We start from the raw sequence: 23,542 nt of genomic DNA, 5'->3' as shown, positions 1-23,542 counted from the left end.
CTCCGAATACAATCTGTAAATACATTTTTCCGCCCTGTATACTGCATATTATAGTGTACCTATACGAAGGATATAAGTTTTACCTAATATAATAAGTTTAATTTATAATTTGAAACACTCATTATTTAAAAATATGATAACGCATTTGATAATATTTTTTTACGTACGTAATTTTAAATAGTTAAAAACGAGAATTTTCGAAAGTAAATATTTAAATATAATTTTAGATTCTGAGCGGAGCGAGGAATGTATTGATTTTACCATGATGCGTGTTTCTTTTTTTTTATTTTTTTTTTTTGTCTATCATCACGTTTTGGGGCAGTAAAAGTGCTTAGATTTCTGACTTCAGAACTTCGTTCGATCAGAAAGTGAATCAAGTTGGTACTTTAGGGGATCAAAAGTAAAAAATTCTCAATATTTTTCTAAATAATCGGAATAAACAAACTAAATATTCAAATTATCTTAGATAAAAATTCATAAAAGGTTTTCTTTTTAAATCTAAGATTTGAGCATTTAATACAAGGCTCTTAACATATTTTTACAATAGCAGTTGAAAAATAAAAGAAATACATAGTCACAATTTTTTTTTTTACAAGCATTCAAAGTTTGAATTTTGACAACATACGTATAAATCATAGAAATTCGCAAATTATTTTATGCTACAAATTCATAAAAATTATTATAATAATTTCACTTCACTAATCCTCTCTTAAAGAAAGGGAGAACAATTATTACTGAAAGAAAAGACATTCTCAACCAAGTTGATACTTTGGGAAAATATGGCGCAATCGGTAAACAATATATTTTTGAAATTAATGATAATTTGTTGAATAATAGAACTAACTTAAATTATTTTTAACTCAAATCAATTAAATTCTATATTTTAAATTTAAATTCAAACAAAAACAAAATTAAATATTGCTATACGAGTATTCGCATTATTATTGATTAAGTTAAGCACAGGAATCAAATAATATATTTTGTCTGATCGAATTTCGACCACTAGAAGATATACTAGTGTACCTAATAGGTACCTATATAGTTCTATAAACAAATTGAAATATATCTATTTCAATAGAATAATTGAATAAACATATCGTTTTATGAAAATGTATCACAGCCCAAATTTTATGAATAATTCCCACTATCCCTTATTTTAATATTAATCACTACACTTTAAAATGACGTATACTTTATTGTTGTTGTAAGGATATAAGTTATAACACGTTAATAGCTTAAAGATATTATCTGATCGTGCTCAATATATTATGAACTAATATTATATAGTGTTTGTATTCTAAGTTCTTAGATATTAAACAATAATTATAAGATATAGGTGTGTTCAAGTTGTAATCTTTTATACATAAGCCAGACTTTCAAAGTATACAATAGTGTTAACCCTATGTGAAGGGTGTAGTTATGTATTGCGTGACATGACTAAAAATAATGATATATTTTTATTGTAAATTACGCATTTTATAATAGTTTTGATTTATCTTAAATTATTTAGTTTGGTACTAATATTATAATTAATATAAATGAAATTCACAGGCACGGGAAAGTTACCAGGGCCAGTAGGAGACATGCACGCAGTGAAAATAACCAACAGCAGTGTTTCGTTGGTATGGAATCCTCCTAGTGACAATAGCAATGTAACCAGTTATGTAGTGCACTATCAAAAAGTCAATAACTCTACGGTGCACGAAAACACGATAAAACTAGATCAGGTATGAATTTATATTGGAATGTGTTATGGCAATATTTAATAAATTTATTTCTGGAGATACTAAAAGACGATTGGCTGTGCATTGAATAACGTAGTATAATATTATAGTTAGTATTTATGAATTGTTTGATAAAATCATAAATACTTGTTTTGTTAAGAATGGTTTATATATTATTGTGAAAATAATCTTAAAAGCTAAAGATATATAAAACGCGAAAGAGAGAAAATATGTGATGTGAATATTTATTAAGACAACTATGATATCTTATTTGTTCAGCAAATGGAAGTCAATGAAAACTCGGTGGTATTGATAAAATTGGAGACGGGGAAACTCTACAAAGTTTTTGTCGTATCGAAAAACATACATGGTACCTCTTTACCGTCATCTATACTCTTGCTCAATATTACCGAAACAGGTATACAATAATTAAACATAATAATTTCATGTATTTGTATTTACTAAAATTACCGATCCCACTATAGATTTGGATAGTAAAGGTGTTGTAGGCGTTACATCTCCACCACATTCATTGTCCGTTTCAGCTCACAGTGCCAACTACGTTACTATCACTTGGCAGCCACCCGAGTTTAGTCACGTGTCCGAAGAAATAACTTACAAGTAAGAATTTAATAGTGGTCATTTTGAGATGGATATTTTAGCACACGTATGGCCATTTACTCATGGTTTTATTGGTTTATTAACCGTAGAATTACTGAGAGGATAGTATAAAGTTTCATGGTAATTTATGAAAAATACTTTTTAAAGGCAATAAAATAACCCATTCTTAATGTCCGTTGTTATTATGTGGGAAAACTGGGCTTAAAGGACTATCTGAATTTCCCATTTGTGCTATATTTTATCAGAATACGACCGTTTTCGAATACCGTACTAAATTATCGCCTTACAAGGTATGAGATAGGTAACCTCGATATCGAATTTTTGTTTAATTTCCAAGAATTGGCTTAATTTCAAGACTTTTTACAAACTAAACGTATTTTTAAAGTACGTTGGTAAAATTGAAAAAAAGCTTAAAACAATCGTTAATCATAATAAATTTGTTAGTTTAAACTTAATTTTATTTAGTTAAATTTTTTTAGTTTTTTATTATTATTTTTTACTACACTAAAAATCTTGCAGATTTGTTATTTCTAATATCCATAAATAATATTGTAGTTTTAATTGCACTTTCACTTTATTATGTTTTTAACACACGGCTATTGTTTTTAAATCATTTAAATGTGGAATGATAACAAAATATTGTACTAACATACCAATAAAGTTAAAAAAAAAAGTTAAATTTAAAAAAATGGTGTTAAGCTCACCATACTTTTATAAATACATAATATAATTTTAAAATTGTTTGTATAATATATTAAATTATACTATTACAATTGTTCGGTTACTATAAAATGTAGTATGATAGTAGGTATTTACAGTAATAGGCAAATTTAATATACTAAACATGCTAAATGTGTACAACAATATTCGTACTCAATGATATTTAAAACAACTGTTTTCCCTAAAAAAAATGTGATGCATATTATATGTTTAGGTTGTATTGGAAATCAGTAGCGGAAACAGTATTCCATCAAATTGATGTAGCTGTACCCGCGTACACAGTGGACAATTTATCTCCAAACTCTCAGTACATCATTTACATAGTGGCCATGTCGAAGAATGGTAAAAGCTTACCGTCGGAAACATTGATTGCATGGACCGACCCCGCGTATCCAGCTTTTGTTGAGGTTTGTAATGTTTTACTAAATTACTATTTATTACAGTCAAGTAAAATGATCAATGAAATTTAGTTATTATTTTAATTTCAATATTTTAAAAGATGAATAGCTTTTGAAGTTTTTGACATATTTGATTCATGTAGTTTTATTAATTCAAAACTATATTTTAATAAAAAATAACATTGATATTGAAAAATATATTGTTAGTATATGTATACATATACTTACTTACTTCATACATCGAATCCCATATAGAAAAATAATAACTAGATGTACATTATATATAATTTCATATATTTGATATAATTTCACGTCAAAAAATTATATAATATTACATAATTGTATTACTCTTTACTCGATAAACAAAATGATAAATAAATCAAAATCCATCACCATGTACCTAGGTGGGTAGATAATGATAGGTATCATATTTATTAAACACTCCATGTTTTTGCTACACAATAAATACATTTTTGTCTACAATACATACTCAATTATGTAAGATGGGAATAAAATTGCGATACAAATCTAAGTGTAAATTAACTTGCAAGCGAAGCTATGGGCTTTTTCAGTTTTATGGGTTGGTCAAAACTTTTGCCCCGATCTAATATAAAAACTGAAATGACGCCATCGAAATAGTATTATACATGTGTTTGTGTATGTATGAATAAACAAATATTTCGTTAGAAAACACTCTATATTTATACGAAGTTTTTGTAACCGTTTAATATGATATTTTTTACAACAGCCTCCAACAGTCCATCCAATAAACTTGGTAATGGAAGGCAGTAGCATGACAGTGCTGTGCATTGCCATGGGTACCCCATCACCGACCATATCACTGTACATATCTGGAAGATTAGTCAGACAAGAGACTTCTAGACACATGGTGACTGTTATCCACAACGTTACACGAGATATGGATGAAATTTCGTGTTATGCAGATAATGGCTACGGTACACCTATGCAATCGTCGAGGAAAATCAGTATTAGCTGTAAGTAAAAATTTTGAAATCGTATTTTAGCACTTCGTTTGTTTTATAACTCCTAGTAGATATCAATCATAATATACATAGAATACTACTCAGATATTTGTTATGATATATCTATGCAATTAAAGCTAAAAACGCTACAGTAAGTACTTAATACTTATATTATAAACGTAAGATACTAATTTTTTTACTATTCTAATAATATTCTAATAACTCAACTATGTATTATTGGTTTATTTTGATAACTTTCAGACATTTTAAGTATATCTAAAGGCTAAAATGTAGAAACTTAGTAGGTACCAATAATTTAGCAGTTGTCAAACAAAAATTATTTTATTCCAAGCTATCTAAAACTATTCTAATCATTCATCGTCAGTACTTACTTAAATTGTAATTGAAAAAATTCGTAATATAACTTTTAAGATATATTTTTTATATTTCGCTTTTCTTTAACATCGTAGAAACTTATTTATAGTACTATATAGTTATAAAAAAAAAAAAAAATAATAAAAATTAAATACATAAATATATATTTAACCAACGAATCCAATGAGTATTATACATTAAGTATGCTTTCATGACTTTACAACTATCGTTGATCAACAAAAAAGACAAAATTTTATGGTACAGGATATTATTATTATGAAAATCCGATGATATATATTACAATATAATATTTGACATTTAGTAATATTGAAAATAATGCAATGACTGAAATAAACAATAAAGTAAAAATGTATGATTTCAATATTAATAACAACTATAAACAACTATATACATAGTCTATTATTATTATTAATAAAGGTTGGAGTATATTTTGGTTGAGAAGTATAAGTTGTACTGTTTTGCTTTATATCTTAATGACATCACATTATAAATAATAATAATAATAATACTTACTCCATATAATGAACTAATATTTATGATGACACTGCAGATCGAATCTTTTTAAAAATGTTTTCACATTTTATTCATGTTACTATCTTTTAAATAAATAGTTTTGAATTCCTTTAGAATATAATTAAAAATCTCGATTTTTACTGTTTTCTTATACTATCATAAAACGAGCACACAATAAAGGATATATTAATATGTAACATAAATTACATAATCATATTACTATTTTTGATTGTTTTTGTTAGCAAAAATTATAAAGGCTAAATAAACCTATTCACGCATTTCATAAGAAGCACGTAATTACGTTTAGGTCATAATTAAACAGTTAAATATCATTAAAATTTAAAAGTATATGTGTTCAATTATTAAAACTATTGGAGTGCATTAAGCAACATTCTGAGTATTTTGTAAATAAATAATGGTATATATAAAAGCTTTTGGATGGTTTATGGAACCTCGTGTGTCCAGTTATCTTAACGAAAATATTTGTAGTCAAAAAAAAAAAATTAATAAATTAGGTTTAAATACTGATGTTGTAATATTTTCTCAGTGGTCTTAACACTGAAAATTATATCGCATTTCTCTTTCTACACATGAACATCAGATAGCTATAATGCAGATTTGTATTCTTTTGTTGGATGTTGACAGTTTAGTTTAAAAAGAAAGCTTTGAAAAATCAACTCAACAATGTAATTTTCGTGAAACGAAATTTTTAAAAGAATTCTTTGAAGTTTTATGGAATGTGAAAAACGTGTATTTTTACATATTATATATTATTAATTTTTCTTCAACATTCATTGAAGACACGTAATATTTCAAAATTCAAAAATTTATAAAAACTTTCAGTAAGGTGTATATAATTTGCTAACTTTTCGATTGATAGCATTATATATTAAATATACACGTGTGTATGAATATAAAATAACATATAAAAGAAAAGTTTAAGACGTCTATTTTATGTATAAAACAACATAATATATTAAACTAATATAATAATGATATATAATATTGCTTTATATATTAATACAATGGAATTTAAGGATAAAAAATTAATTGTAATAATTCAACTCTGTTCGGGTGTCATAACACTATAGCGGTAAACTATATTTAGAGTCTTAATTACAATTCTCATGAACCGTTATACAATGTCAAAACACGTTTACAAACAGTTAAATTACTTACAAAGTTGTTGAAACTCGAAAGTTCTATGAAACATTATTCACACTGTTTTCTGATTTATCAAAGCTTTGGTTTTTACCTGACATTATAAATAAGCACTAAACATACGACATTTCAAAAAAGGAAGAGATATTTTTTCTTTCTAGTATTTTCGTGGCACAGCTTTAACACTTTCATCTTCTTTCCTACAAGATGGATGCTTTATATGCAATATATTTCAAATATACGGTGACGAAACAAGACAGGTCTTAAGTGCACTTGAATCATGGTTAAATAAATGTTGTTTATAGATGATAATTAAATTAAATTTGTCTCGGGTATAATTTCTTCTTGTAAGCAATTAGAAATATTTGTTTACGATAATTCCACCATTTAAAAAATTAGTAAATTGCTGATTTGTAGTATACTATTATTGATAAATATGTCGTTTTCTAGCAAATATTTCAAGTAAAAAACACCATTAACGAAAATTTGCCAGTTGTAAAAAAATGAATAATTCAATATAACATATAAGCCTGACACATATTTTTACACTAGACAACACTGAATAAAACTAAAGCAATAATGAAAAAAATATATTGATTTCAGTCCATCACACTTCTGCAGAAGAGTGAATTATGTTCTGTGATCACTCATGCACGAACATTTTTAAAAGCTTGGTTAACCAATAATATGTAATTTGAAGAGGAATGAAAATTAATAACGTTCCACGACAATAATTTTTTTGTTTACATGTAAATTAATGATTACGTAATGAGATAAAACCCGTGAAGGATTATTATGTTTAGTTAGTTTTAATCTCAAAGTGATTAAAACATTCAACCGTTGGGCTGTATTAAACTGTGTGCACATTTAGTTCACCCTGTACAGTGTGGCTGGTAAAGTGCTATAAACGTTTAATACTTAATGACGATAATTTCAACGGCGGGTAGTGGTATAAATTGTAGAACGAAATACATTTTAAAATAGAAGTTTGGACTTTGAAGTCATGTTTGTTGGAAGAAAATTTGTTATATCGTGCGTACGAGGTATATAAAATAGCGCTTTGTAACCATTCAACAAGCTGAACGTTTCCACGCGTACATACCGTCATCGGTAAACCAAGCACGTGTGTTTCGACCAATTCGATTCCCGTCTAGTAACTAAAAATCGCTGTGGCGTTATTTAGACGATAGGTCGGAGGACGACGAATCCTCATTGCATCCAATTGGGGTAAGTGCTGGGGACGCCTATAACCAACAGTTCTGCGTAAAATGTGCCACCCGGGTCGTTTTAAGGTCGGCAATACTCCGTTCGCATAGTAATAATAATAATATATTATATTATGTAATATTATTATTATTATGTACATAACCCGGTGGCCGTTTACCCTGAGAAATATATCATTTAAAACGGCGTTACCTCTCCCTCTGGGACAACGTGACATCCCCATACCTATGTGCGGGTGGTTTTTCACTCGGTTTACCGGAAAATCGCCGACACTACCACACACCACCCCTCGATGTCATTGTTTTATAACGTACAGTTAGTCCATCGAAGAAGCGATTTAAGTAAGCTCTAAGAGCGTGACGCGAAATCGATACTGTCATTCTCGAACCACCCCTCACTAGCAGTCTGTCAGAAATCGCATCAAAATTCATCATGGACCGTTTAGCTAAAATCGTGCCAAAGCATATAAAAAGGATAAAAGTGGGTTTCCGGATAAAAAGGATGTAATATAATATATATATATACACTATACAGGGTGTCCCGCGAGGATTTACTCATTGCGATATCTCACAAAATAATGGAGATATCAAAATTCTGGTTTTATAATAAGATTCACAGGGATGAGAATTACAATTATTTCATTTTTAAATTTATTTTAATGTTTTTGTAAAAAATTTAAAAAATATATTTTTTTATTTAATCATTTCCAAAACAAATAAAGATAGCCATTTTGTAGAGTTTATTTTACTAAAAATATTGACGTTTCAAAATTTTATTTTCATAAATTTCCTGATTTTTAATATTTTTTCTAGTTTTGAAGAAATAAAATATGATTATAAATTTATAATTATTAAGAACACGGAAAGTATTCGGCCGGTCGTATGGGATGCGGGTGGCACGGTGGGTCACATGTTTGATAACATTACGCTGTTAAATAATTCACAATTTTTCTCGAAACTATAAAAAAATATTAAAAATCAGGAAATTAATGAAAATAAAATTTTGAAACGTCAATATTTTCAGAAAAATAAATTTAACAAAATGGCTATCTTTAATTTTTTTTTGAAATAATTAAATAAAAAAATATATTCTTTAACTTTTTTACCAAAACATTAAAATAAATTAAAATATGAAATAATTGTAGTTCTTATCCCTGTGAGTCTTATTACAAAACCTGAATTTCGATATCACCATTATTTCGGGAAATATCGCAATGGGTAAATCCTCACGGGACACCTTGTATAATATGTTAAATATTATGAATATACATTATTATTAATATTTTTATTTTATATAATATATTATAATTTATAAAAGTCTACGAAATGTGGTTAATGGTTACCAAAAATAAAAGTTTAACGCAAACATATCTAGTACTATTCCACACACTGTTTAAACTCGATTACTGTGGTTTAACTGGGTTTATTTCAAGTAAATGAATGTATATATTGCAGTGTGTGTGTATATGTATACAATAGTTGAAGGTGTTTAAATAATAATCGCAAATTTTTACTCATATAAAAAAATATATACGTTTTAAAAAATACGAGTGTAATGACTAATGATAATATATTTTCGAAATTATATAAGAATTAATGTAGTCGTTTACTTTGTCTGAATAGATACTTTATAAAATCATTTAGGTGACTTGGTGTGGCGCATTGGCTGCTACCAATCACAGTTAAAATCCTTGCCAGACATACACGTGTTTGCTACCTACCGTAACAACTGTAAGCACAACCTACCGTACTAAAACCTTACCCCTACCACAGTTCAAAACCTTTAAAACAGCTAATGGCCTTAGTCACCAGGCTTCAGAACTAAAAAAAAAAATCGTTTAATGTTTTCCATATTATATTGGGATAAAATCAATACGAATCAAAAATATAATAAATGTACTTACACAAAACGCTTTTTGTACCTATATAATAATAATAGACTTAACGGTTAAAATGCGTTTAATAGAGTTATAGGTATTATGTTTTAAATAATAATATTTACATAGTAATATTATATGTATTTATATTTTGTCGTCGTCATTAATAATACTGTGCAACAATTATGATTTTGTACCATACAATTTAGACACTTAAAATAATAATATTATAACATCAGTACTACGTCGCATAATAAAATTATTCTCTGTAGCGGTGGAGTATGGAATATTGCATTACTTATATGCGTTGCAATTCTGGCATTAGGGTTAAATGATATCGAATTACTCTAAAACTGAACCATATTGGCTTCATAACTAGGTTTATATTAACGTTTGTATATCGTTTACGTGGCTGGATCCGATTAACCAGTGAAAATGGAGAACATTTTGTCATGGCATCTGCAGTATAATGAGTTTAACGGCGCGGCCACGTATTATTTTAATTTGCGGCCTTTACTCTCGTTATTATCTTCATTATATTTTTTCTTTTCATAATAATTCGTTATCGTCATAATATAATCTCGTTCCTAAAATAATATTGTGGTTCCAATGCCGTGTTTCAGACGTTCCCAAATTAGTGGCTTCGAAAATCACCATGGCCAACCTGGGTGACACCGTAACGCTCGAGTGCATGGTAGACGCACACCCCGAACCAAAAATGATGTTTTGGCGGGACGCTCAGGGACGGACGCCGGTAATTCAAAGTGGCAAACATGATGTGAATGTGATTCGGTCCAAGGAAGACTATACCAAATTTGTAATGGAGCTCACCATTAGCAAGCTGACCGAGACTGACGACGGCGACTACTTCTGTCACGCCGAGAACTCGTTCGGAAGCTCCACCAAACCCGTGTCAGTGCGCATCAGGAACTCCGTAAGTACAATTAAACACGCCGAGTCGGTCGTTATTAGAATATTTTTAAGTTATTATGGGTTGTGCTCAAGCGTTGTGTAGTATATTATCATGTATGTATGCATATACACGCCCTGTAATCGTGAGTATATGCAAAAACGCGCGAGTTCCGTGTTTGTTATCATAAACATTTAGATACATTACAATTTGTGGAAGACCAATCGAACAGACGTTTTGGGTTATTCAGCACCCTATATACGATCTTAGAAAATTCGGCATCCCGTTTTAGTCGTAGAATATTTGCTGCTTTGTGATGATGCAATAATCATGTTTCTAGATAGAAAGATAAACTCTTCATATTATATTACCTAAGTATTATAGTATTATATTCGGTGGGGTTTCCAAAAGATAATATTATTATACTAAATAAACATTTAAGGTACCTAATAATATTCTACGACATACAATACTTTCAATATTTTATTGAAAAATCACCGATATACTGCAGTACAGTATACTCTCGAGCAATTAGGGGAAATCAATGAACTGGTAATTTAGAATGAGGTCCCATCGTTTTCACAATTTTTTTTCACTCAACTGATAAAATATTTTGAATCTCTACTGGTTGGGTTGGCTTTAAAATTGTGGTCGCTGAAAAAATAATATAACAAATCAAATGTAGGTTGCTTTAAGGAGTGGTATAAGCACCTTTTAATGATTATTAAATTTAGGTGATTTCTATTGATTTCGTATGGATTTAGAAATAAAAAAAAATGAAATTTCAATTTTCTTTGTGATCGTTTTCTGATTTCTTCATCTCCTATCAAACATCAGTAAGATATAAAATATTCTTGATCAGACGCTCGACGGCTTAGTGAGGTACATTGAGGAAAATTGGTGGGGACATCACTGATATTATAGTCATAAAAACAAATAACACGATAGGGAAATATGGAGTGGGGCGAGTACTGTCTCTAAGCACCTACATCCTCTCGCACACATTACGTATATATACATCCACACGCGCGCCCCACGTGTATTCTTTTATAGGAATTCATATACCTATACAACCATATATATTGACGAGTTTTAGAGGGCTTAGAATACGCACGCAAATGACAAAATACGGCAATAGCTTAGCTGGGTTCAGTCCGGGGGCTTAGGACTATATTTTTTTTTTGTCACCCACCGACCCACCCCCGGAATGGCGACGAAAACACTAGGGCGGTGGGTTAGTTATAAATTATACGATGGGGCTCCACAGCGAACCGACATATTGTATATATAATGGTAATAATGCCGCTGCCATGGTTGTGACGGCCAGGGAGAGTCAAGTTGTGGAGCATTTGTCACGATATAGGATCAAAGGCCGCTAGGGGATTAAACGCAGCGGGATCGGTCGGGACGACGGAACCACGCTACTCATGCGTATATACTATATATACACATATATTTAATATTTAGCAACGCGCTATAGGTAGGTATAAACAAGACGATCGTGGTTTGGCAAATCCGTGTTAAGCTCGCCATTATTATTATAACCGACCGATATAATAACGAGAATTGATGGCATAATATGAACATATTGTTTCGAACTGACGGACAAAAGGTGATTACGACGTTTTTTTTAAATCCTTGAAATCGTCTTAATGCCCATCAAATATAATATACAAATAAATACGAACACGCAACTACGCAAGTGTTTAATTACGTGCGCTTATTCGCTAGAGTAATAGAGAGAAAGAGAAAGGTGAGTGAGACAGATCACCGGTCTCAAATGACATTTGCATATTATCCATTCCGTTCGATTTAGTTTAACCCGTCAAATTATTATTATAATATTATGGTCATACGAAAAACTTTTCCCGGCTACTGTGTAGATATATAATACTATCACAGAGAGAAAAAGTAATGGTATTATACCCGTATGAGTATCAGTATATTATGATATTCATATACAACGAATCGATAAAATACCTATATGAATTCGAAATTATTTATTATAAGTATGATATGATTCTAAATTTGTACAATATTTAAGTTTACCCATTAACGATCAACGAATATAGGCAAATGAAAATCTTTTACAGTTTTACTTTAGGGCGAATCTTGAATTATAATTAGTGTATAGATATCCAGATCGAAAAATAAGAAATTAGAACACTAACTTTTAAAGTTCTTCTATAAGTATTGTGTATTCTTATTATCATTACTATTTTTGTTCTTATATATATTTTAATTAATATTAATTATATTGTTACAAAAATAATGTTAGAACATCATATACTTAAATAAAATTTTAATATGTGTTAAATAGATAACTTACAAAATATTACATAATAATAGAACAGTTGTCAGTTATTACCAAGTGGTTAGTAGTCCCAAACAATTTTCTGATTAGTATGTATCTCACGATTTTAATGAATATTCTACCACAGAGCAAGTTTGAAATTGTGCTGGAGATCAGTTTATATTTGAATCTTTTACTGAAATTGGTGATGATAATACATTTTAAAATAATATTATTAAAACTTAATTATTCGTAATCGAAAATCGTCAATTTTGAGTAAAATAAAAACCAATCAAGTATCATATGTGAAACCATACTTTTTTCATACTGTACATCGTATTTCTGTATACTTGAAAACAATTATAATATTGCTTTTCCGCTTCCATCCAACACTCGACCTCACAACCACGATTTCAACAATGCACTTAATACACTATTTAACTATGCTCAATATCCATTAGCTGTAGCAATGCGTTCGATATAGTCTATCTCATGTCATATATTGTGTATACATATATTATATACATCTAACTATATACATTTGAAAAGGAAGTATATGCATTTAATATGGATCTGTATTTATTTATAGGTGACGACTAACAACGTTACTCAATGTTGCGTTCAACAAAATGTGACAGCCGGTTGCTTGGACGCGTGTTCTTCGTCGTATTTGGACATAAACGTGGCCATTGGTAGAGCTGATTGTTTCAACGATTTTGACAAGCTAATGAAATGCGCATCAGGTATCTACCTATCATATTTTGAATTATTAATAATATATAATTATTATATACATTGCATAGCAAATTGTCCATTGCACACAGTTTTTTTATTTTTTTTTTTTATTGAAACTTTGTGGTTTTACAATTTATTTCAACATTTACATATATATATATATATTTACAATTAAATTTTAATTTAACATAATATTGCACACAGTTAATCCGCAACATTAGGATATTTTGTTATACATACAATTAAAATATACATATTATTATATCATGTACATGATGTATTTTCGTGTTTCAGATGGGTCGGATCACAGAGCCTGCTGTTCGGATCGCGGTGTGCCCAGACGCTGTTTGGAGTGGTGTCGCGGTGAACCCGTAAACAACAAGATGTGCGTGTTGTCTTATTCCAAGTCCATACTGGCCTGCTTCCATGAGCTCAGAGGTATAGAAGCATTTAGTGCCCCGAGTATAATAATTTGTAATAGGTGTGCAAAATTGTTTCTTGATCCATTTTTTCGGGGGATGGGGTGGACGTCAAATTCGAGTATGGAGGATTTCAGAAATAAAAAAAAGGAAACTGTTTTGTTGAAATTAATTTTGAACACTGAATTATACATTTGATCATGAGTGGGTGGTGAGGTATTAATTAATTACCTTAAAAAACATCCATTTATAACCTTCATTACAACTGCTCGAGTTACAATATCTTGGTTGTAGATTGGTTATAGGTGGCAGTATTGTGATACAGTTTCCACCCGGCCCTAGTTTTTTCTGGTAAAAAAAAAAAAGGCTGGTTATGGAAACCAGTATTTTGAGTTATCCAGAGTAGTTTTAATTGGTATAAGAGACAGAAATATACTTTATTTCACTCTTGTAAGAAATTCATATTAAACTTTAAGTTTTTCCGTTCTGTTTATATGCCACCGAGTTAATTTTAGTACTATAATTACGTCGTTATAATCATATTTTATTGTGTTGCTATAGTTTTATTCAACATTTTTTGTAGATAAATTACCAGGGCCGCCAATTAATATACGTTTGGAAAACGTAGACTCACACACTATCACGGTCAAGTGGGATCCGCCAGCAAAGAACCCGCAGACCGTTGAAGTATACAGGTACGAGAGACTAAATTAACTATTATTTCACATGATTAAAAAACCTGCAAAGTTTGATAGTCATAATAGTAATATAATTTATACGAAGTGATCTATTTAACTTAATGCACTCTTAATTCTCAAGACACAAATGTTTTTAAAAATGTTTAGTTTACATACCTAATTTTAAGACATGACTAAATTTGGAAAAATTCTATTTCAATCGTTATCGTTTTTAAGTTTTTATTCCTTCAAAATGGATGCTGTCACTAAAAGAAAGTTAAAAATGATTTAATATATATATATCATCGTTTACGGTTAAATGGGAGGAAGTAATCTCGTATTCGAGAATGCCGAAAAAAACGAGTTTTCTATTCATATGATTCGAATCAACATCTGACGGGGGTGTTTAATGTAATGTAGTATTATAGTATCTAATATTATAGAAATGTTTTTCCTGATAATACGATTGCCTAAATCCAACAATTTTAGATTCTGATCGGGGCGATGAATAAACAGAATTTGCTTAACAATAGCGAATATTATCAAAAAATCTGGATATTGTAATACAATATTCCTAATAAATCGTTCTTACAACTAATAAATGTCAAAAGCACAATTTTTAATTCTGTATACCTAATTTATTTTTATATAAGTAATATAACTTGAAAATGTTGTATACAATTCTTTATAAACTAGTGTTACAGCATTCTAAAAGTATCAAAATAAATACGTACTATTCTTTGATGGATATTTTTCAAGTTCTAGTTTGGATATTTAAATGAAAAATAATGATTTTCCATCTTATAATATTAAACTTAGTTATAAAAAAAAAAAAAAAAAAAATACAATATGTATTAATTTTAGAGACTTGAAACTTTTTTGCGATATTGTATATTATTGTTTTATGTATGATATTAGTATAACATCACAATATAATATCATTCTATCTATACTCAAACTAATTTTAAAATATTTATTTCGTTCTAAGGTACGTTTGGATTAACTTATAAGTTTATTACAAAATATATTTATATTAAACGTATATACAAATAATATATCTTTTAATAAAATATAAACTTTTGATGTTTTTGGCGAAAATTCAATTTAATACTGTATTATTAATAAAAAAAGTAAATTGCAAATAGTAATCTAAATAAATTTTGAGATAAATTCAGAAATAAAGGCTGAGTGTTAATATATTATCGTTTTTACTCAGCACCGTATTACGTAAATAATGAACTATCATTGAATTTAAATTTATCCCATCCATTGCATTGAAAAGTCTTAATAGTTAGGTAAATATATTTGAAACTTTCTTTACAGAAGAGCGACAACCCCCATAACCTAACCCTTGTTTTTATACGTTATTTTGCAAAAATCAAACCATTTATTAAAATATGACTCACCAATATCTTACTCGTGACCCAATATTTAGATACCTTAACATAATATATTATAATCTAATATTCAATGGAATTAATTTTTTGAAAACTCAAATATTAGGTGAGAATACTAAAAGAATCAGCTAATTCGTTTAATTTGTGTATTCTGAACAGTGCACTAAAAGTGAAAAACTAAAAGCGGATGATTAAAAAATCTATCCTAAAAACAAGTATTTGTGTATCCATTTTTTAAAATCAGATAATACAGGCCAACCTGAAAAATAAGAGGGTAGAGGGATTTTAGAATTTTAGTGCGACAGCAGGACATGGGATACATTCTACGTAGAACTCTACGATTTTATGTATGCGCTTTTTCGTTTTTAGGGTATTTTGGAGACGCGTGGGCAACAACATTCCACCAGAAAAGAACGACACGAAGGAAACGTCCATGAAAATTAGTGGCCTTAAGGACGATTTGACATACGAGTTAGTTATCAAAGCCGGTAATTCGAGGGGCATGAGTACGCTGACTGAACCTATTAGATTTACTACTGCCGAAAAAGACGTCACGTCGGCGGCTAGCATGGGTGAGTTTATTTAGCTTGTGATACAAAAAAGTTGAAATAACATATATAAAAAAAATATTGTATATATTAGTAGTCGTAAAATGTTTACCGTAACGATGAAAATACCGATCGCAAGAATAAAAAAACAAGTTTTTGAAGTAGAATAATGTTTTGTTGGTTTTTACCAAGCGCTGGTATATTAACAAATAACAAACTTTACATTTAAAAAAATATATTATTGATGAAACATTGTAAACACTGTAATTAGACTATATATTATGGTTTATTTTTGACAGCTCCTCAAAACCATATTTTAAAAATATAAATAGTTTGTAGTATGTACATTCATAGCTTTTATTTCAATTACGGAAGATGGGATATATTATAAATAATGTTTAATAATTTATATTAAGATGAATAAAAATTATAAAATGTGCAAATAGTTAAATATAATTTAATTTATTAAACTTATCAATCTAGATGATAGTTAATTATACTTTTTGGTGATTATAATAATAATTAATCTGAGCATAAACCATTGGTATAACAACTCTGTTCAAAAATAAGATGATAATAATAATATAAAATAAAAAGTACAATCTCTAAGTCATCTGGGATTGCAATCTGAATGAAATTTTTATATTTTGTTAAACTCAAGTTTGTAGTAAATTGAATAAATATTTATAGTATAATTGAAAATTACACGTTTACTTAAAAAGTTAAATTATATTACATTACATTTAATTTGTCAACTCGTTAATGCATTGTCTTATACATTTTACTATGAAATACTTTTTTATTTTTTTTATTTCACAATTTGAAATACACAATCTGTACAACATAGCACAATAAGTATATATGATGTTATAATAGTAGCATGAATATTTTCAATTAAGAAATCACCAATGGTGACACTTGGCTGGGAATTAACGCTGTCTAGAGTCTAGAACTTGGTTGTTTTTATTTTATTTTTTTTATATTTATTTATAACAAGTCACGGAACCAGTTCCTTTTTAGACGACGCCCGGGGTTTCCCAGTATGGTTTGGGTGTAGAAGCTCTTTATAAATGTTTTTTGCTGATTTTGGTGGGTCTGTAGGCGATTATGGAAGCATTTGTAGAAATCTACAGCTTCTTCTGTCACAGTTTTCAATATAAGGTCTTTATGTAGGGTATAATTAGACACAAAAGGTAGAGCATTTGTAATTTTTCTAAGAGCAATATTCTGGAACTGTTGGATTTTGTTGATATTAAATACTTTAGTAGTACCCAACAATTGAAGACCGTAGGTCCACATTGGTTTTAGAAGTGTTTTATACATAAGAACTTTAACTTTTAGTTTAAAGTGTCTATTATTTGTAAGCAAAGTATGAAATACAATTTTAATTTATGTAACGTTTTCATAATACAAATTTTATTTATTTGATGTTTGTATTTGAAATAAGTAAAATACTTTAAGCTGTGTCTCATAAGTATTTGATTAAAACAGTTGGAAATTAGTAATTTATTAGTTAATACTCAATCGGAAGGAAATTAAAATATATTGTGGTTTGTAACTCAAAATAAAAGCAAAATAATACTTCTTAAAATTTGCTCTTTTTCATACAAATTTCTATGACAAGTTGTTAAGTTGTTGTTGTAGGAATTGATTAGATTTTTTTTATTCTTTCATTAGGATCCGTTTATTTTAGTTATATTTTTTTGCCAAGTTTTTTAATTATATTTAACAAAAGATAAAAATACATATTTTTAATTTATTTATTCTTTAGAATCATTAATTTAAATGAAGGTATAAAAATTAAACGGATTTTTTTTTAATTCTTGAATTACACGGCGTCCTGGGTAGGCTATTTAGCTACACCACTGCCGTGACATATTTTTCCGGTATCTTTAATATTGTGATATTTTGTTTATGTATTTAAAAAAAGAAATATTATATCCCACATACAACCAGTAAACGCCAATTGAGTATTAATATAATATCGTACTTTCAACAACACTCTGCATCAGAGCAAATAATTTAATAATATATATTAAAATTTGTACCGGATATTTCAATTATTAGTAATGAAAAAAGTTGTTCAATATTATTTCATACGTAAATTGCATTTTAGAAAATATTTAATACACAGTGATCTTACTGTGTAGACGAATATTATTTATAAAAGAGTCGGATCAAGAGAAGTTAAATTTTATATCAAGTAATATATACGTATATTGAATGCATATAAGTATAAAATAAATATTTAAGAATCAACAGTAAAATATATCGTTTCAGAGTTCATTATTTTATTGCATAGTTAAAATCAGTTTACCTGCTAGTTTTCTAAGTTGTAAAAGAAAAAAAATATAGTAAAAATGAATACTGTTTTTAATTGGAATTATATAATATGTATCCCTATTTTTGAATTAAGTATATCCAATTCAACGAAACCGTATTTGAATATACTCAAATTATGTTTGTTTATTATTTTTACATTTTAGGTGAAACCCGTGCAGATATTGGAACTATATTTGGTGTATTTGTCGCAATTTTGATCGTCGGAGGTATAGTAGCTGGTGTAGTATATTACATGCATGGCCATGGTAATTTATTGCACAAATCGTCAAGTGGTGTTTCATTTGAAAATCCAAGTTACCTAAGGGAAGTCAACATGGAAAATATGGTAATTATATATTTTACTTCTAAAATTATTTTTATTATTATTGCAACAGTTTTTTTTTTTTAGTTAGACATAGGTAAATTTATTTATTTTTAAAAGAGCAGTAACTGCATAACTTTTCATGCAAATATACCAACAATTAAAATTCATACTTTTAGCCAAACATAACTGTTTAATATCACTTGTTAAAAGGTCGAGTTTTTAAACATTAAGTACATAAACATAATTCATTACTAAATATATTTTATACGATACATCAAAAATGACAATTTTATGATAAAATATAATGTGTCGAATTTCGTACTTATAACTTTTGTTTTAAAAATCAAATATTCTATTCTATATACTTTTAATTTTACTAAGGTACATTTGCATGAATAAGTCTACAAAGTTCTCAACAACTTTACTCAGATTTACTCATGATACTTTTGATAGTGTACGTTGAACTATATTTAATTAACATATAAAAATTTCTATTGTTGACATACAATTGTTTAAACAATTAATATAAAAATAATTTGTAAGCTGGACAGAGTGAGTTTTTAAATAATTAAAAACCAAAAATAAATTGAAAATATTTCATTATTGACATTTAAAAAAAAAAAAAATGAATTGTGTACATATGAAATATTATGACATTTTATTAAACTGATTAAAAGGATAATATAGTTCATAATCCACTTTATTAAAGTAAAAATTAATTTCATTTATACTTTTTGGCTTATTTCTCAACAAGAGTAATAATTTAAGTACCTACCATTTTTGCAGTACCTATTATGTATAATATATCTGCATATTAGTTATTTCATATTGTTTATTAAACGAATTGAATACGTTTTTGTTTTAAATAAGTAGCATCTTAGCATTTACGTCATTTGTGCCTAGTATTGATACAAAAGTAAATTGTATAATATAGTATTATACTTATTACTTGAACAACGGAAATGATTAATAACCATTTCGATTGTTTAATAATTAATTAAGTAATAACAAATGATAATCTTACCCGTGTGTTACAGAACCATACTGATTTACCTTATTCGGGCACAGCTAACGGACTCAATACTGCCGAATGGAAACAAGACCATTTGCATACAGCTACCGAAGTGCCACCAACATTATACGAAGAACTTAAACTTGGATCAGACGGAGCTGGGTTTAAAAGATTGAAGCCATAGAGACTACAGGTCGGATAAACTATATCCCACTTTCCCCACTAAAAAAAAAAAAATACATATTATATATATTTATGTAGAAATCAGTGAAATCACATTGATTGTTTATATGATTTATATACGGTATATTGAATTTTATTTTAAGCACTAAGGACGCAAAATCGTATTTTTAATAACACGAAAAAAAAATATAAATACCATGTATTATAAAGGTATGTCTAGTTTTAGGAGGGGGGCGGTGGTTTGGAAGAGAGATCTACTTGTATCCAGTTGAATAATAATTTCTAATTCAGCGTTTTTCCATGTCGTGTCCACACTTTACTTTAGTTATATTAAACAAAAATCTCAAATGAACAAATATGATACGAAGCGATATATCATATCGTGTGTTTGATGCTTACATTAAAGGGCGTTTAAATGTATGTTGATATATTAACTGGTCATTAGATGAGTTTCTTTAGGGTATTATAATATATATTATATAAACAGTATTTTATGTTCACATGATATATGTGGTATTGATGTCTGAAAGCATCTTGTTAATAATATTATATTAATGTACCATACGTAAATAATACCAATACCTTAAACCTAACCGCTACTATGTATAGTCATTGTTAGGTATATAATATTGTAAGATGTTTTTATTTAAGTGTAATATTATTGTTTAAGACCTTTTTGTAAAATAAGAGAAATTATCTTTAAGACGTATTAACGTTGGTAACCACTGTGATCTCTATTATAATATCTATATATTATATAAAATATAAATATACAGATACAAAATAACAATTCGCACCCGTCGTATATTAAAATCGAATAGAATTACAATTATTGAAATTTTAATGAACTTGTGGTTTTTGTACAGTATATTATATAGGATTACATGCGAAAATATAAGAGTGTTTTGTTTATTCTCTGTTGTTAAATTATTTAATCTCTTACCTTTAAATGTATTATTCCTTGCGAGCAATGTGCGTGATATAAGTATGCAACGATAACCTTTATCAAATATGCATGTCTGTAAATGGAAAATTATAACAATTAGTCGGTGACTTATTTACGTACATTTAAAACGAACAAGTCTTTTTTTTCCTATTAGAACTGACAACAGAAGAGGATCTGTTTGCACAATACTACTCCTAAACGAACAAGTCTTACTCGATTATCTTTAGTATATTATTATACCCTTTAGATTTTATATTGTTTAAATTTTAATGAAAGAGGAAAATGGTAAGTACAATTATAATACTACACTATCGCACTTATCGCATTTATTAGGATATTTAATATTATTACTGCAGTGGTATATTGTATCGTAGGTATTGCTTTAATAACATATCGTTAGTGTCTAAATATTCATACAATAATAATTACAGCACATAATATTGTTATGATACCGCCCTAGCTATGAGCCGTACAATTTAATTGCTGCCGTATCAGTGTGGAATCGTTTCAATTTTAGCCAGGAATTTAATTAGATAAATGCTGGGAAGAATGAAGCAATTGAATTAAGATCAAGTTAATGAACTTTGAAAATAAATTATATCGTGAAATTTCCAGAAAGGTTGGGTATATACGTATTACCGCAGTAATGGGTGAAGGTGAGCGTTGCGTGTACATAATTTGAGAACGAGGTTTTTAAGTGAAGAATGTATACACGGCTGCAGGCGAGAAACAATTTGCCCGTGGAAATATTATTTCGGGAAGGGTTCTCGAGATGACTATTATCGTCGTGCGCACCGTGTGCACCGTGTAACACCTTACGTATAACAACAAATATGGTAGTGTGAGTAGCGGACGCAGTAACAGTGGTTATTAGGTATAGGTAGATAGTAGGTAGGTACTACTTATACATTATACGAATATGGTGACGCAAAACTTTTCACCAAAAATTATCATAATAATATGTCGTCAGGTTTTCCGATCACTGTTAATTGCTGTACATCGAATTTCGACAATTTATTATTCCGTGTATGGCAATTACAATAGGACACTTTGTGAACTGTTGGATCGTGTTTATAGGCGTGTTTCAATATGAATTTTATTTGGGTAATGTTCCCCGATATTGGCGTCGATGGCTATAATAATTCGGTAAAATCGTCTTCACCGATGTCATAATTGTGAGTCTACGCAAAATGCTTCCCGTGAAACGATGGAAAAATATTATAATATATGGGTACTTATATCGTTATAACCTAACCTATCGGACACCGATTACTGTTGTCCGTGATCGGCGAATATTGTTTACCCGAAAATAACTTATGTAAGTATATGGCGTACTTATACAGATTAAACTATACCTAAACAGGGTGATTATCCAAGCATGCTCACCTTCTTTTGTCTTTTTAACAACACAGTCATTCAAAATATGATTTTGGAATTTTCAAATATGCTTAAAGGCCATATTTGAACATTATCAACATATTTTGTACTACCTAAGTCCCATAGCAGGGGTAGCCATCCAGTCGATCTTTAGATGGATATAATTGATCGTTCGTTTTAAAGATTAATTATCCCAATATAGGCTTGCTCACATCAAAACCTTAAACGCACTATTACGCATTATAATATACAATTTAAAGTATTTTTATCATCAGTGAAGAAATTTCCCGATGGATAAATAATTTTTTTTTTCTTTATTAATAATATACACAATCGGTACAAGAGTTTGAGCTAATTGACAAAAGGAAAATTGAAAATTTTGAATGTAGAAGCCACCAACCGATGACGATTTTGTCTTTTAATTATTTTATTTTACACAATTATTCTAAATAAATAATAAAAGAAGAATTACTAGATATGCAATTCATTATTATACTGCATATTATTATAATATAAATAATAAACTTACTTAAATAAATAGTGGTCGATCACCAGATACTTAACATTTTAATGTAGCTCACTTACTGTAAAAGGTTGGCGGTCCAAGTCCTATACTATATACTTAATGTGAGTGTTTTGTGGCGATACAATAAACCTGAAGTTTATCAAATGATAAATTCTCACTTTATTTTGAATTATTCATTGGATAATTTTTCCGAACATTTCTGTATACACACTTAGTTCAAAATTCTAATGGTAGTTTTTAACTCGTTAAAATTTTT

General features: G+C 28.7%; 1 protein-coding gene across 2 annotated transcripts in view; it reads left to right on the top strand.

Annotated features, from left to right (window-relative positions):
- The window catches only part of LOC107163952 (Ig-like and fibronectin type-III domain-containing protein 1), a 92,758-nt gene extending 71,409 nt beyond the window's left edge, over window positions 1-21,349 (top strand). For both annotated transcript variants that reach the window (XM_089219452.1, XM_089219454.1), the window contains exons 13-24: window positions 1,552-1,727; window positions 2,004-2,142; window positions 2,210-2,345; window positions 3,280-3,472; window positions 4,212-4,458; window positions 10,240-10,550; window positions 13,409-13,562; window positions 13,849-13,992; window positions 14,557-14,668; window positions 16,417-16,619; window positions 19,082-19,263; window positions 20,280-21,349. In XM_089219452.1, coding sequence (XP_089075578.1) covers window positions 1,552-1,727; window positions 2,004-2,142; window positions 2,210-2,345; window positions 3,280-3,472; window positions 4,212-4,458; window positions 10,240-10,550; window positions 13,409-13,562; window positions 13,849-13,992; window positions 14,557-14,668; window positions 16,417-16,619; window positions 19,082-19,263; window positions 20,280-20,438 — 2,156 coding nt within the window. In that variant the 3' untranslated portion in view covers window positions 20,439-21,349. The remainder of the gene's footprint in view (window positions 1-1,551; window positions 1,728-2,003; window positions 2,143-2,209; window positions 2,346-3,279; window positions 3,473-4,211; window positions 4,459-10,239; window positions 10,551-13,408; window positions 13,563-13,848; window positions 13,993-14,556; window positions 14,669-16,416; window positions 16,620-19,081; window positions 19,264-20,279) is intronic.
- The last annotated feature ends 2,193 nt before the right edge of the window (window positions 21,350-23,542 follow it).

The sequence above is a fragment of the Diuraphis noxia genome, unplaced genomic scaffold (assembly GCF_037042655.1).
Source record: "Diuraphis noxia isolate RWA-SAM2 unplaced genomic scaffold, SU_Dnox_SAM2 contig0002, whole genome shotgun sequence".
Taxonomy (NCBI): Eukaryota; Metazoa; Arthropoda; class Insecta; order Hemiptera; family Aphididae; genus Diuraphis; species Diuraphis noxia.
Note: the sequence above shows the minus strand (reverse complement) of the source record. Positions and strands in the feature narration are given on the sequence as shown.